General features: G+C 37.1%; 1 protein-coding gene across 1 annotated transcript in view; it reads right to left on the reverse strand.

The window, feature by feature from the left end:
* The window catches only part of PDK3 (pyruvate dehydrogenase kinase 3), a 56,516-nt gene extending 39,344 nt beyond the window's left edge, over positions 1-17,172 (reverse strand). Inside the window, exon 1 of the mRNA XM_075196517.1 lies at positions 16,634-17,172. Within this exon, the coding sequence (XP_075052618.1) occupies positions 16,634-16,739 (106 nt within the window). The 5' untranslated portion in view covers positions 16,740-17,172. The remainder of the gene's footprint in view (positions 1-16,633) is intronic.
* Between the last annotated feature and the right edge of the window lie 202 nt (positions 17,173-17,374).

The following is a 17,374-nucleotide window of genomic DNA, read 5'->3' on the forward strand; positions in this document are numbered from 1 at the left end:
AGTGTACAGACCTAAATATTGATATACACAGTATATATAATTATTTTTTTATCTGCAGCATGCTTTTATTGTATAAACACAAGTCATTAAGTTAGATGTCTCATTGTTCCGCAATGGAATCATTTAACATATAAATTACTGCATCAATCTTTGCATACAGTGCAAAACAATATTCTGAAATAATGCAGGTTCACTAATAGTCTGTCAAAAGCAACTGGCCCGATAGGAAATCCAGCCGATCATTAATCCACCGACAACACTGACATTAATTGTTCACTGTTCAAATAAATTAAAGAGGTTGGATGAGAATCTAAGGAACAACGTATTGTTTTGCAACTTGGTACCCAAAACAGCAACAGACAGGGAGGTCTAGATATCCAAACATGACCATTTATGAATAGAGGTACCATAATTAAGTGGCTTTTAAGTACACTATTGTACATTAGCATTATCAAAGCCTCTGTATTACTCAGCTAATATGCCAGAAATAACTGAAGCATTTATAAATAATTACTTAGTATGTTATCTGTTCCATCTCATTGCTAATAGCTGCCATCTCTAAAAAGCAGCCTACGAGGATGCAGCTGGTTTTAAATCGCTGAGGCAGAACAAGACTTGTATACATTCGGACATATGCTACTATTTACCTGAAAAACAGTTTCCTTGTTCTGTCTTTCCGACTCTGTTTCAAGTGCACCACTGTTGAATTAACGGCTGTTGAAGCACACTAATTTAATTTAAAAAAAATAAAAAAAAGTCAGCCATTTTGTCACCAGACCTAATGCCACTATTTATTCACAAAGAACATGTGACATTATGGAGGTAATTTCTGCACTTTAGGCCTTCATGATGTAACTAGATCTTATTAAATTAATGGGTTCCATAGTAATTAATTCAGCACACAAAATGGCTACCTTCATTGTCATAATTGTTTACCAGATGAATATTGCTTATATTGAAAGACATAGGCATGAAGCCGCTCAGCTGCCATAAATGCAATGCACAGTTTGGTTTCATATAAAACGCCTGATCAATGATGTCACTGACGGAAGGTAGTTAAACCCCTTCATGAATGGAGCGAATCTACACCTTCCTGACAGGAACATTTTTTTTTACATTTTTAGGCCATATTGGCTTCGGCAGTAACATCTTTTGTTTCTAAGTCTAAAATGTTGTTGTTCATTTAGTAGCATACATTATTAGATATCCTTACTGTATATATTATAAAGATGGGTTAAAAAAACAGAAATAGTTACTTTCATGTAGTTAGCACAACCCCAGAAATTTACCTCAAATACCATAAATAAATATTTTTCCAAGCAATTAAAATAGCTATCGGGTCAGGAATGATTACGTGATTTGTTTCTCTGTTTTTTTCTACCCTCCCATCAGAAATGTGTTTTGTTTTTTAACCTTGAGTGATCACATGAAACTCCACAAGGTCTCACATATTTCAGCACTAGTAGATCCAATGCAAAATTGAATCAAAGAGAGGCTAGTATTGTTACTTATATTCTATCCATTCTACAGGCCTCAGGCCTCCTTCTACTCATCACAGACACAGGTAACTGAAGTTAATATAAATAACATGTTGACAGCTTCAGAGATGATTTCCACTGTTTGTCAACAATCACATAAAACTGTAGACGAGTCCAGATATGCACAGAAAAAAGCGCCGATTGTAATCTCAAAAACATAAAAAAAAAAAAATCACAAATAATCAAGTCACTCTCTCAATATAAACTAGTATACAACACTTTGGAATCACTAATAAATGTCTTGGCTTTCAAAAGAATATATATATGTTTTTTAAATCAAAGTACCATAAAATTGATTTAAAAAAATACTAACTACAAATGTTGAACGATTGCTATTACTGCTAAAAAAGCAAGTATTTGGTCTGATCTTGGGTTGCGAACTACAATATTGCACTAGCGTTTCTAAAGTTCGACCCTGGCTTTAAAAACGGATAAAACAAAACTGCTTTCTCAAAAAACACATCAGTCTATTGTTTTGAGAAATGAATGCTATTCCATGTGTCAGATTGCCAAGAAACATAAGTGTACATACAAAGGTGTTGTCACAAGACCGGGCCTTACATTGAGAATATCGGACCAGCCTGGTCTGTCAATCAGTAAGCCAATTGAACATCAGCCGCCCACTCAGTTGTTAAATGGCCAGTACTGTTGTGGTGTTCAAAGGGGGAGGGTGGACGCAGCTCACAGGAAGTGGACCCTGGGACATCAAAAAAGAGTGGCAGGGGTTAAAAACAGGAGGATTAGGACTCTCTCTACAATCAGGACATGGACTCTGCCTGTTTAATGACCAGCACCTCTCCAATAAGACTGCACGAAAACAGCAGGTGGTAGAACACTGATGTCATATTCTACTTCCACCTGTTACCACCTAGACTCTATACACCACCAATGAAAAGGGACCCTGGCGGGGGGAAGGGGCAAGCATTGGATGACTTTGGGAAGAGTCAAAAAGGGACTTTCCCAGAGGGGAGGGGGGTTGTTGTAGGAAAATCTTGGGAGCGCAAGGACTTGGACTGATTGAGAGTAGCCATATTTTCACAGAAAACGAAAGGATGCTGGAGGAGAGCTTGATTCCTTCTATCAAGCATGGCAGAGGAAATTTAATGGCATGGGGTTGTTTTGGTGCTGGTAAGGTGGGAGATTAAACACAAAATGCAAGGAATTATGAACCAGAAAGGTTACCACACTATTGTACAATGTTAGCGTCGTCCCCTGTGGTCACAGCTTGATTGGTGGAAATTTCAGCATGCAGCAGGATAATGATTCTAAACATATTTCTGCTATGTGAAGAAACAGGGAAACAGCTGTAATTGTTGCAAATAATTTTTTGATGAATGTAAAGTCTGATGAATAAAACAGTTAAAATAAAGTTATGACATTTCAGGTCAATTTAATGTCACCGTGATTCAAACTATTTTTTTTTCCCTCTTTTACAAAGCTCTAGACATAACATAGTGATTCCAAACTTTTGCACGCTACTGTAAAAAAAAAAAAGTAATAATAAGAATGAATCTAATGGCATAGTAAGTAGAATAAGGAAATGGCTTTAAAAAAAAACCTCAAAATAATTGAATATATTCTTAAAAAGCATACAAATTATGCATAACAAAAATATTAAATATAAATAGAATCGGTAAATATAAATATAAAAATAAAAACAGTGTATAAGGCGACACACATAAATCCAAAGGCTAAATATAGAATTAATGGCATAATAATGGAAACTACTGAAGAGGAAAGACATCTAGGAGTCACTATTTCAGGTGACTAAGACAGGTAAGCAATATAATAAAGCAATGAGGAAGCCAAGTCAGATGCTTGGTTGCATAGGGAGAGGAATCAGTAGCAGAAAGAAGCAATAATGCTACTGCATAGGTCATTGGTACGGCCTCATCTAGAATACTGTGTTCAGTTCTGGAGGCCATATCTCCAGAAGGATATAAATACATTAGAGACTGTACAAAGAAGGGCACCTAAAATGGTGCATGGCCTACAGCACAAAACTTACCCAGAAAGACACAAAGATCTTAATATGTATAGTTTGGAACAGAGAAGGGAAAGGGGGGACATGATAGAAACTTTCAAATATATCAAGGGTTTGAACAAGGTACCGGAGGGAAACATACTTCAAAGGAAGAGAAGTATTAGAACACAAGAAAAAAATACACAAACTGGAGGTAAGTAGGTTCAGAGGAAATTTTAGGAGAAACTACTTCACAGAAATGGTAGTGAATAAATGGAATAGCCTCCGATCAGAGGTGGTAGAGGCTAATACAGTAGAGCTGTTTAAACGTGCTTGGGATAGAAATAAAAATATACTTATAAAGAATAAATGATCAAATAGGGTTTAAGGTACCATAGATTAATAAAAAATGGGCAGACTAGATGGGCCAAGCGGTTCTTATCGGACATCAAATTCTATGTTTCTATAAATGGACAGATGTTAATAAAATGGATAAAACTTGGAAACCACATGTCCAGAGAACAAGAGAAGGTATAGAAATTACTGGAAGTATCCTAAGGAACTCTTATATAAATGTCTGGTCTTTAATTAAGAACTAAGTTTCCATAGAAGCCAGTAACAAGTTCAATATAACGTTTACTGATGTGTGTAGTGTGTTAAGCAAGTGGTACACTAATGGTGACAAAAAAAAATCCGCTGTTTGTCCCCCATTTTCCTCAGACTAGCACTAGGGTTAATCTGACTGGGGGGAGACGCTTTTTTATTTTGAACACTGTTTAGTACCATCTACTATATCGCCACTGGACCCACTGGCATTGCTGATGTAATGTTGTTATTGTGACGGTCGGCATTTTGACCACAATCACAATGTCGACCACAAAAATATCAGAATTCACCTTGTCAGCATTTATATGTTGGCAGGATAAATGTCAGTATTTCTTCTGTCAGAAATATGTACCCAACCCCTACTCATACAAAATTTTCTGTTGCAGACATAAACAAAAATTATTTACTTTTACAACCCACGAATCTGCTTTGCCAGCAAATCCATTCTGGATACAACTGATTGTTTTGCTAGGCAAGCCCTATGTAGGCACTGCAATGTTTCACTAACATTTAAATAAGTGTATAAGAATGTTCCTCTTGGTATTTATGTATTTTTAAAAGACATAACCAAGTCTGGCTACAGCTCAAAGCAGCATTTCAGTAGAGAAATTTCCCATAATCCTCACAAAGCCAATATACATGAGAATCCTACAATGAATCATGTCAACATATTGCTGCTTGCATGGACCCAAAACAAGCCAACTCTGATTAACATCCAATCAGAATTTAGCAGATGTTGTTTGGGACATTTGAAAAATGCAGTCAGAGAATATTGAGATTTTATTTGTCTTCCCTTTGGTCATTGCTATCTATTTCAATTAATTGTGTGCTCTACTGTATCCATCATCTTTATTTATGTCTATAGGACACAGCCTAACAACGAAAGGAGGCCATAAACTGATGTGTAGGATATTCAGTATCTTAAACTACACATAATCCAGCAAATAAACTGTTAGACTATAAGTACATTTAGCCCAGAACATGCAATAAGCATTTACAGGTGCCAGGAGACCCACACTTTCAATTAATATTTTGAAATGTTTTGTAGAGTGTATACATTTTCTCTATGTAACAACAACAAAAAAGTAGTTATCTGGGCCAAGAGAAAATCAATATCCATTGACACATTTAATCGTGGCTTTAAATGTTTCACTGAAAGACAGTTTATATTTTCACTTTGTGCTCTGAGACAATAATTAATTTTATTCAAATTTTTCAGTGTTTTACCAAAAACCTTCTTGAGATACTATCAAACGTATTCTGGTCATTGGTCGTGGCGAAAGAGTTTGACTGTCAAGGCTGGTTTAGGATTGGATGTGTAAATGAGGGTGGGAGCGAGGCAGCGTGACTGAAGTATTGTGTATGTCACATGCCGTTGTACAGCTGGTGAAAGAGTTTCAGAATATGGTCAGTGACAAATTATGACCGGCAAATAGTTTTCACTGCTTGCTGAGTACTGGATAGTGTTTGAGATAATGCATATGTAAGTTCAATATATATGTATGGATGATAGCAGTGTAACAAACTTAAAGAACAATAAAGTGTAATGTGTATTGAAGATAACTGTGTGTAGCAATATTAATGCTTTCATTTAATTTAAAAATAGAGTGGTTATAGTCTTACTATATTGTAGTCTTAGTGGTATGTGTATAGTAGTAGGTTGGAGTATTGCCTCCTCTAAAAAAAGGAGGGTGTTTGCATGCTGGCCACTTGTGATTGCCTTAGCAAGTGCTGATCCATAGACCCATTTCCATCCTAACCATTACCTGAAGCTTTCTGAAAATCGAACTCCTTTTGCTGGTAAAACCAGAGATTATTTTTGGATATTTTCGTGGCCATATTGCAAATCATCCCTTGGCTCAATTACATAGCTCTACACTTCACAAGGTAGGAATCAATGATTTCTTAGATTGTGGGATGTATATAAATGATGTATTTATTCATATTTGCAGGTTTGAATAAGTGGACATTTAGCGGGATTGCAAGGCGCCATGTGAACCAAATCGAAGCTTGTACAGTAAAGCTATTAAAACCAATATATTCCAAAAACTGAATAAGCTCCAGCATTTAAAACTCCAAGATGTTTAAACACAGGAGCAAGGGAATATAGGAAAACATTGAGAGTTTTAATGTTACTGTGAATAGGGAAAATTGCTTATTCCCATTCATCCTGAAAAATTCCCGAAGCTATGCAAAAGGTCGAGAAGAGTGGACTCATATGACCCAGAAACCAACAAATACCCATCATATGTATACCAGCTCCTACTCCTGTTACCCGAATCTGAATGCCAGCTCATATAGCTGCTTACAGCACTGGAGGACTTAAGGAACCAATTAAGCCATAGCTCTTCAACAATTCTACTGAATAGGTATGGTATGGATAGATTATATTATGCTTATTTTCCCTGCAGTAATGATACAGCACGCAGTTGTAGAGCATGGGCGAGTTCCTGGGGTAGAGGGAACCCTCCTATTTGGGAGAGGGAGTTATATATAGGGATGGTTTTCTGAGCATGGAAAAACTTTCAATAAAATCTAAAGAAAACTGGTGTCCAAAAAAATGTGAGAATCCTAAAATAATATACTATTTCACCAATGTTATTTAAAAAATTAGCCTTTATTTAAAAAAACAAAAAAACACCCCACAAAACGTGGACATTAAATACAATGGTTTCAACTTATTTTTATCCCCTTTTGAGAGTCTTAAACTATATATATTTGAACAAACCAATACAAACTATTTGCTTGATTTCTCTTAAGATCTTAATATGTTTGCATCAATGCACTTATGCTCCCTAATTAGTATCTTTTAATACCTTTGTAATAGCGGTAATGCAGCATACAATCTACACTTTTCATTCTGTCAGTTTATCTGGACTAATAATGACCAGCAACCACTTCCATACACGCTGCAACGGACAATTTACACAAGAGGTCAACTATTCTTTGACTGTTGGGAGACCTTGCTCCTTTCACTATCTCTCGCCGGCTTGTCTCCATTTTTCTTCTTGTACCATGAGAATGCTATATGTGAAAGAAACAGTGTCCCCACTTAACTAATCCTGAGAGGACTGCCTCCAACAAGTTCAACACACATATTGTGTGCAACTAGAAACGTTGCAATGTTCAAATGGCCATAGGCAGAGGTTATGAGGACAACTAGCCCCAATGAAAAATAATGTAAGGAAATTCACCCTTGGGGGGGAATTCAAATCAGTGAGAAGTGTCTTTCGGCCAACCCGGAGATACTTTGCACGTATATTTTTACTGAAATATCCGTTCAATTTTCCTCGCACCAGCATATATTTTTACTGCAGTAACGGTAAAACTGTGCAGCCGTGATGATCCTGAGAACATTGCAGCTAATTGAATCGCACCTTAATGTGATAAAGAACAGTCTAAAAGACTCTAAACAACCATCCTATATATAAAATCAATGTAAACAAGCCCTAAGGCCTAACTAAATAAATATTTGTATTATACGTAACTTTTAGTGTAATTAAAATGTAGCCTTGCTCAGGTTTTCAGAACAGATCTACCATACAAAAAGAGGTCATCTAGTAACTAAGCAACTTTCTAAATATTTACATGCAAAAAAAAGAGAAGTGCTCACCAAATGAACCTTTACACTTAATCCCAGTAGCCCTGATACATTTATACAAACACATTTCATGCACTCAGTCCATATTTGTTCTTGTCCAACAAGCAGACCAAACACCACACACAAACTATCCGCAGGAGCAGAGCTACATTAACCACATTTATCAAAGTAAACTGATTAATGAGGTACAAAGACTATGTTTTCCAGGCAATTTATATGTACAGGTTCACCCAAGGTGAATATATATCTATACTTTGCTTTTAATATGGAAGTTGGTACAATCACAAGTGAATGGAACATGTACGTAATAAATTGTTGGTCTCCCGCTCTCATAGGGACCTCCCTGTCTTAACTGGTCCCCCCCAAATGGCTTAATCCAGGTCTCTGCACACTGTTTGGTAGCGGCATTATATGTTTAAGACATATTGACAAAGTCCTTTTTGGATAGAAATAGCCTTAATGTTAAGTGTACTCATTTAACTTCACAGCAAAAAAAGATTTAAAAAAATATGTAGTGCAACAGTGTATGACTGTGTTTTTAATTGCTTCATATCACAATTACATTTTACATAAATCTTAAATATTTTATTTATGTAAGCAGTTAGATCCGAAATAATGCTGATCTAGACCATTCCTTATTTAAAGGGGATACATTAAGTCCGAATTGTTTTAACAGCTTCTAATCTTTGAAAAGACTGCTTATCCCCAAAGTTAAAATTTCCAGATATGAACCATAGACATAAAATACACTTGTGACTGGATCACTTATAAATAACTTATGGTATAAATTTATTTAAATGAAATAGCACAGGGTGCTTATTTATATCATTGCAATGTACTGATTTTACTATATCGTGTGGCATTTTGTAGAGGAATGGCATTCAATTCTAAGGTATTCATTTCTGATGCAATGAGCATTTGTTGAGGAAGTCTTTTGTGTATTTTGGTAGAGGAAATGTCTTGTTTGGGGTTTTGTAACTTTGCTGGAGGAAATCTCCAATTAGGCATATGTGAGGAAGGAGTCTGTTTTGCGGACAGCAGGAATTGCTAAATAAGTCTATTCAATGTGAGTGACCAATACTTGAATGCACGGCAGGGAGCCGTTGCCTGTTAAAGTGAAAGGAAATCTAAAGACCAATGGGATTCAATATATCGCAGAAAAGTGTAAATTTTGTTAAGTATAAGTTGCATTTAAATCCATGTTTTGGTAAACATATTGCATCCTGTTACTAAAAATAACTCAGACTTCAGGAGGCTGGCTTATCCTGTGAGGCTGTGTCCAAAACAATATAAAACAGCACTGCTTTGTACTGTATGTGTCATTCTTGTTCCATCTGACCTGATCACTGGTACCTTCAACTAGTGTGAAAGCAAATAAACATCACTTGCTTCAAAGACCTGCTGGAGAACTTCTCCATGCTGAAAATCCTGTGACCTTAAGATTAGACCCAAAATGGAATCCGTTCCCGGCTGTCTTAGGTTTGGACCCAGCTTTCCAGCACCACCACTCTGCCCGCTACCCAGCAACTCTGGCCAGTGTGATAGGCCAGGGGGGATCCATCCACAGCAACCCTGATCCATAGTAAGAGGTCATGTGTACCAGCCCAGGTGTACCAGCAAGGGGGTACCCTAGCAGTGACAGTTACCCAGAAGGAACCCGGTTCTGGATGCCGGTAAGGAGTCCACTGGTGGCAGCATTTCTATGCCCCTCCTACTGCGGTTTGAGGGTGCATTTGGTATAACAAAAAGGAACGGTGGCAATAGTAAGCCCAGCTTGTTCCCAGCAACAACAGACAGGGTGGCATAGGCGGTCCATCCTGTCACAACACTGTTTAGCAATGCACCTTCACCATGTTCTCAACAAATGGATGAGTGCACAACCTAAAGAACTCTCAATCTCCAAGGTGTTTTCAACAGTGAAGGGTTTTGGTGGATTTTATATCATGTTGTGCGGTGCATATTCCTGGCATGGTTTGGGTAAGTGTTATCCTCATGCCAGCCAAGTTCAAAGCTACTTTACGGAGTGATTATCTTCATTCCATTCATGTTGCTTCATTTCTTTCTGGGCGAGAGTGGGTTCTTCCAGAATGAATGCCCCAAACCACAGAGCTCACGTTGTTGCCATTTTTTTGAGGAGCATGGCCCTGCATAAACCATATGACAAAGCCTTTTTGCATTTCCACAACAATTAATAAGTTGTATTGCTCAGTATGTTATGCAGCGCCAAACGTTTGAGATTCCTCATGGCCACATAGCTGTGAAAACAGCTTTGAACATTCATGATTAAGTGAAGGCTGCTACGTGAGGGAGAGAGAGGACAGATGTTGCTACATACAGTGAAATGTGCTTTTTAAAAGGAGAATTAAAATCACTTTGTTGTCACAGGCTGAACTAGAAACTTGTGGGCTCTATAGCACAATTGTAAAGGGGCCTCAACATTTTTTAGGTAGGGCCACATCTCATTTCATCCAGTAATCCTTTCAATCCCCTCTCATCTTATTGGGTCAGATGCCTCCTAGTGCAGTCTGTTCTGCACTTCCAGCTCTGAGAGAAAATGGGATCATCAGAGTTCCCTAAACCTCAGAGCAGAATTTAGTTTGAGGTCAAGAATGCCAGCTTGATTATACTGCATACTGGGGCTTCAAATGCCTCACAGCAGCCACTCAGCAACCATCTTAAAAACTTTTTAGATTATAGTTTGTCTTAAAATATTAGCAAGTAAACTATAGCACCACAATAACCCAGGCCACTTGCTGACCCATTGTATAGCTTTTCTACCAATAGTGCAATAGAATAATTAGCCTTAAAAGCTGCTGTGTCAGCACCGTCAACTAGGCAGTCAGTGCATGTCCTCCACTAAGAGATTACAAAAAAATTAGACTTATGTCAAGGCTGTCAGATTGTAAACGGATGAATCAATTAAGCTCTTTATTAGAGACAATTTGCAATCTGCTACAAAGTAAAACAAACAGGGAACCAACCGGCTGTTGATTAAGTGGAAGTGCAAGCGGCAAAATCCCATATTGGAAGATTGAAAATGAGTGCATCCAGATTGCATTGTCAGTTATTTTTTAATAATTTCTATGAAATGAAAGAAAACTTGGTTTGCCGGTTTCTATGCATCATATAAACTTTTGCCATGCACCCAATAAGCGGAAGAAGTGATTACACTGTCCTATGTCATGATATATGGAAAGAAGTTTAGTTAGCAATGTGTCACAGCCATCATGGGAGACTTGTCCGAAGGACAGATTTCCGAATTAAAGTGTTCTCCATCTCAACCCATGGAAACAATGCCCTCTAAAGTGAAGCAGTCTGTACTGTACATGCAGGGGCCATGTTTATTTTATTTTTTTTAAGATGGGAAAATTAAAGAGGATCAGCCTCAATATAAGTTTGCTTTACTTAAAGTGGAACCTCTTATTAAACCCATTAAAAAGATTCTGGTTCTGAACAAAAGTGGAGAAATCAAGAAAATGTAGAAGATTTGGTTCATGGGGAAATTGATGAATGAATCACCTTTCATGTGCACGATATTATTCAATGCTCACATTACCATCTGAATCAAAATATGCTAATATGAACAAGCCCTGAAATATGTATTTAACACTAAGTTGTAACCCTCACGCCATGAGCTTTGTGATCAAATATAATGATGAGTTATGTTAATTATAATTATGGATTGAGCCCTATGTGAAAGGATTAACAGAGAAGGCTGAGGCTTCATGATTTATGTTACAAATCACAGCTCCAGCTTCTACTGGAACAGATCTAAAGGTTAACAGACACCAGTGAGACCAGTTTGTTATCGCAATGTCATTTTACCAAGCATTCAAAAGTATAGTTTAGTTTGTAAACCCTCAAAAGTGACCATACCTTTTAAAACAATCCTTCAGATTAGACATGTTACAGGGAGTATTATGATGTTGTATACCCCCTATAAGACCCAGAATTGCAACAATATAATCTTAAAAACATTTTCATGGCTCCCCCCTTGTCCCTGTATTATATTAAATGATTGTATATTTTACTGGGATTATATTGTCATAATTTTGTAACAAATATATATATATATATATACACACACATACACACACACACCACACATATATATTTGTTACTTTTTCCTTTTTAAAAAAGGAAGCAATACTAAATTAGGCAAAATTATAATGGATGTTTTAATGGTTTAACCCCCATGTTGCCTTACAACAAATATAGGGACTATCCATACATATGGGCAGCAGGGTGGCTAAGTGGTTAGCACTTCTGCCTTACAGCACTGGTAGGTTAAATGGCTGCTAACAAATTGACCCTAGTTTGTGTGTCTATCTGTGTGTAAGGGAATTTAGACTGTAAGCCCCAATGGGGCAGGGACTGATGTGAGTGAGTTCTCTGTACAGTGCTGCGGAATTAGTGGCACTATAAAAATAAATGATGATGATGATGATGATAGTTCATTGGGGTGCAGTACCCTTTCGTAGCCTTTGGGTGGCAAAATGTTTTTTTGCCATTATTAAAATGGTCTGACCCAAACAGAATATATGAAATTCACTAATTACAACAAATGTTTAGTAGCAAATAGCAACCCATAAAAGATTTCCTTCCACTGCCTAAACCTGCACTTGACACATCAAAGCTAATTGCCTAATAGTTACTATACATTTGCAGTGTGCTGTTTGATAACCCCCATGAACTACAATCACAAAAGATGACAATTTTAGTCTACTAGGGAACATGCAACATGACAAGAAGGCATGACATATATAGGACCTTGCTGGTCATATCTTATATACATAATAGACACCAAGTTTGTGAGCAGGCCTTCTTACCTCTTTGTTTGTCAATACCCAGTCTTGTTTTTTTACCATGTTTGTTCCCAGTTGTGGAGCACTGCAGAATATGCTGGCACTACATAAACATGCAATGATGAGCACTGCACTCTTTGAAAATCATTTAATTTATACCTGACCTAAACCAAATGGGGAGACTTTTATTAAAGTGTGTACTTGCTCAAAAACAGAATAGTTAAAAATGACACTCAAAACAAAAACAAACATACATTTATAATAACTGCACTGATGATGGTTATACAACTTACACTCCACCAGGTGTGACCTTTCATGAATGTTAACCATTAGTCCAATTAATAATCCTTTTCCCAGCCAATCCAGCTCCTCTTTGCGGAAAATGGCAATTGGGTGTAGAACATTATAATTTCCTGCATACCCTGTAGAGCGCCATAATTGCAAAATAATTTTTAATAAATACCCGTGTATTGCAAAACAAGAGTATTACAAAAGCGCAATTGTTGCAAAAACCAGGTGTCCAACGGGTCATGATGTGGCTCGTATTTTCTGGAGCTGTGTAAGAGTACTGCTGAATCATAGACTCTCACCATCATTTATAGGTGTGGTTGTAAAATAAAATGTGACATCTACTAATGTTTATGTCTATAACTAACGTTATACTCACCCGGTTCTTCTACATGTCCATCTCACTTCATACTCTTAAGCTGGGTATACATCTATGCACTTATCGTGCAGATAACATGATTCACGACCGTTTGTTCAGCTATTGCATGAGTGTGTACACTCCCACAATCATGTTTTATCATATCAAAACACAAGGCTTCTGTTGATTTGGTTTTATAAACTTCCTAAAAATCACGATCAACAATAGAACGATGTCGGGAAAATGTGGAAGTGTGTACACACTCACGACCACCAGTGCAGGCATATATCTGTAGAGTGTGTACAGAGTCACAATCTTTCCAGCAATGGTTAATAAGAGATCTGAAGGTAATTTGTGTATCTGTGTACACATGAATCTGGCATGCTCATCAGGACTTTCAATTGTTGGTAAAGTCGCTACAGAAATTGCATCTGAAGTAAGATTGCATAGGTGTGTTCCCAGATTTATTCTTCACCTCTGTGTTTCTTACAGCTACCAAAACTTTTACTCCCCCATTTCATGTTAATCATCTACCTCCTTGTACTCTGCATCACGTCCGACCACTATAATCATTCACCCACCTATCCGGCACGTCTCTTCACTTCAATTCCAACACACATTTCCTGCCCAGTTTACACATGCATACCCCATTTACCAGTCCAAGGACTGTTCTTCATCTTTGATTCATTTTCAACTTTACGATCACATTTACTTTCACTCTGACTAATATAATTCTCATCAACTGTACCGTTTGTCTCATTTCTCAAAAACTTACTACCTGTGATATCCCCCTTTCTTCAGTCCCACTAGTTCCCATCACATTCTTCCAGTCTACATTCTGCATTTATCTTACCTCAAATAACTTTGCTTCCTAGTTTCCACAACTTTACAAGGTCGATGTACCTACCTCGGTCTAAACAGTAACTTTTGCAAGCAGAAGATCATCACTGAGGTGATATTATGGGAGTACTCTCTGTAGGGACTGATATGATAGATTATTTACTTAGCAGACATATTTATTGTAATGTCTGAAGGATTCAGCCAGGGACATTAGCTTAACTTCAGTGCCTGTTTTCTGTCTGAAGTAGTAATGGCAACTCTAAGGGAGCAGATACTCACTGGAGACAAAGTATAATCTCTCTAATCACAGCAAGACCACAAACTACTACATGCCAGCTGGAAAGACCTGCCCTATATGATATATTATGAGGTAAAGAAAAAAAAAGTGTTGACACTGCTCTTGTTAAACTCTATATAGTATTTTCATACTTACAGCTGTAATATATAACTAAAAGCACACTTAAAACACAGCTACAGAAACTTGTAACAAGAGCCCATAATAGGTCAAAGGGGGTTTTATATATTTCTACAGGGATTTCAAAACCTACATCTCTTAACAGGAAAATTCATCTTAGTTACCACAAAAAAAGCATTACTATGTATGTATAATATATAAGAAGATGGTTCTCCTGTAGAGAAATATTATAATGAATTTTGAGTTAAAAACTAGTGCATTTGCCATCAGCTTTAAATATCTAAAGGGCAGCCCCACCAGTTCAAAATTATACTTGTCATTTTATTGGTTCTTTTTGTTGTTCCACTGCTTCTCTTAACCAACATAATAACATTTGAAAGTGTTAGTGCTGTAACTATTGGCACTTTCCAAACCTTAGTACCCTGTCAGAAGCAATAGAGCCCACAGCGGTCTGTAAATTACACTCTGCTGCAATAGGTTCTGCACATAAAAACCTCCTTTTCTTGAAGCCCCAATTGTACCAGGTATCCCAAAGCCCTCGAGGGGAAGAGGGTCCCTGGAAACCCCACAATTACAGAACAAGGGGTGGGTAAATCATTTTTTTAAAATAATTTTTAAATATTGAAATTATCTTTAATATACACATTAATCCACCTGTCAAAGCAACTTTTTTTAATTAATATTAGCATTGTCTGGACACTTAATGAACACAATTTGCAGAGTGTAAGGAAGTGTTCTTTCCAGATGGTTGGAAATAGTGCAGCAAAGTTACATCAAATTGAGGGGGTTCCCGAGAATTAATTAATCCCTAATGAAATTTTAAATCTAAAGATGTGACAACTAGACAGGTCCTGCATAATGACTACAAGAGAAAGACATTGTTAAACTTTTTTTGCATTAAAAAAACACATCACAAGTTTACCCAAACATGACAGCATTTTTCTAATTCATCTTAATTGTGTAGATTATTTAAATTTACTCTGTCTTTTTTTGACATTAATGCCAATGTATATTGTATGTAAGGTAGAGAGGGAACGCAAAACCAGGAGGCATTCTTTTAGTTATCAGTATGTGCGGTTTTAAACCTAACAATATAGTTTTATGTGAGGGCAACAGGGCCCATCCACAAAAAGAGTGTTTTTAATTTGTTTTATGTAACGGTAAACAAAAGAATTTACATTCTGAAAATATTAAGCACTGTAAAAAATGCAGGTATGTTTATATTAAAAGCTCCCTTATGAGACAAATAATTACAATATTTTACATGAACCATGGCTAATATTACTTCATGATGACTCAGATTTTGTTATAAGAAGTTCACCACCGATGCTGGACAGCAGAATGCTCGCAATTGGCTGGTGTTCACCTGCTTGACTAGCTACCATCATCTCTGGCTTAACGTACTCTATGGATTCTGATGTGTTGGTCACTTGAAACATGCTGCCCATCAATGACTTGCAGCAGTGCTAAGACCAGTGGACTTAAATCAACAATGGCCACTGTGAAACACACAGGTCACAAAAATGTAGCACATAAACTATATCAAATAATAAAATGGTGGCTTTATGCAGAACATTTTATATTATAGCAACAGAAGCACCCTTGTTGTAATCAGTAGTATCAACCATATATCATAGGGATGGATGTGAACAATTAACCATTCTCTATAAAACTATAATATATTGAAGATATATACAGGTTAATAAGAATAATAAATATGATCTTTATTTCTAAGTGAATATTAGCCATTTATGCAATACTGCTTGATAACGCTACATTTTATGGATTACATAAATTTATAGGTATTATCTGTTGCTGTTTTTCTCTCCATTTTAGGAAACAGATTTTTGCTAAAACAAAGTGTAACTACTTTTACTAACTGTTATGGCAACTAGTACTTTCTTATACTAGAATCAACCAACCAGCCACATATCTCAAAAATTAAACTGTTGACTTCGGCTATTTAATTTTAACATAAAAAAATACAGTTACCATGACAAATTCAACTATATAATCCTCTAGTCAAATTATGAATCAACTGCTCTTTTAAAATGTAACATTGGATTTAGCTAATAAAAATCTGCCATGTATAATCTAATAGGGTAGTCTCAATCCAAGTGCAATAAATATCAGAGTCCCCGATAGCACACATTGCAAAGTGCAACAAGCACTGTCTATAAACACACCAGCAGCCATAATATACGTGCAAGGTAACTCACCAAAATCCAACAACTGCTTGATAGAGAGAGGGGAGGGGGAAAACTTGGAGTAGTACTCGATCTGATTGGGGATGGTGTTTTTCAGCAGGTATATGCACAGTCTCATGATGCTCCTCTGGAGGTAAGTGACCCCCGATAGTGATAACACGACAAATATGAATAGTAAAAAAAATGTAAAAGTAAACCCTACATATTAATAATAGACTCACTATTAACTAAAATATGCCAATGCACCAATATATATGAGCATATAATAAGAATAAATAAAAATGATGATGCAAGTGCTGCTCAGGTTTGCACGTACTGGTGAGGGGGATGCTGAAGTTGGACACATAAATGATGTCCAGTGTTATAGGTAAACAATGCTGATAAAAGGTCGCTGATGAAAGGAAGGAAACATACAATGCACAGCTGAGCCCTCCTACACCAGCAGCAGCAGCAGAGGCCCAGGAACGCCCACCTGACCCGCGCGTCCACGCGCACAGCACGTCCACATTTACATTCCTACACGGAAAGACCAAGCGCGTTCACGAGCAGCAGCTTAATGGGCGTGTCAGGTCAACCTCCCTGGCTAGTCAATCCCCGCCCTTCATCGTGTTTACTTCCCCAATTGGTAGAGAAATATTGGCAGTTAGAATTTGCTTGATGAAGGTTGTGCAGGTAAACCGAACAGGTAAACAAGGGGCGTGGGGCTCAGGGGGTGGTGACGTCAAACGGGCGTGGCTAAGACACTTCCTACGT

The sequence above is a fragment of the Mixophyes fleayi genome, chromosome 2 (genome assembly GCF_038048845.1).
Source record: "Mixophyes fleayi isolate aMixFle1 chromosome 2, aMixFle1.hap1, whole genome shotgun sequence".
In the NCBI taxonomy this organism is placed as follows: domain Eukaryota; kingdom Metazoa; phylum Chordata; class Amphibia; order Anura; family Limnodynastidae; genus Mixophyes; species Mixophyes fleayi.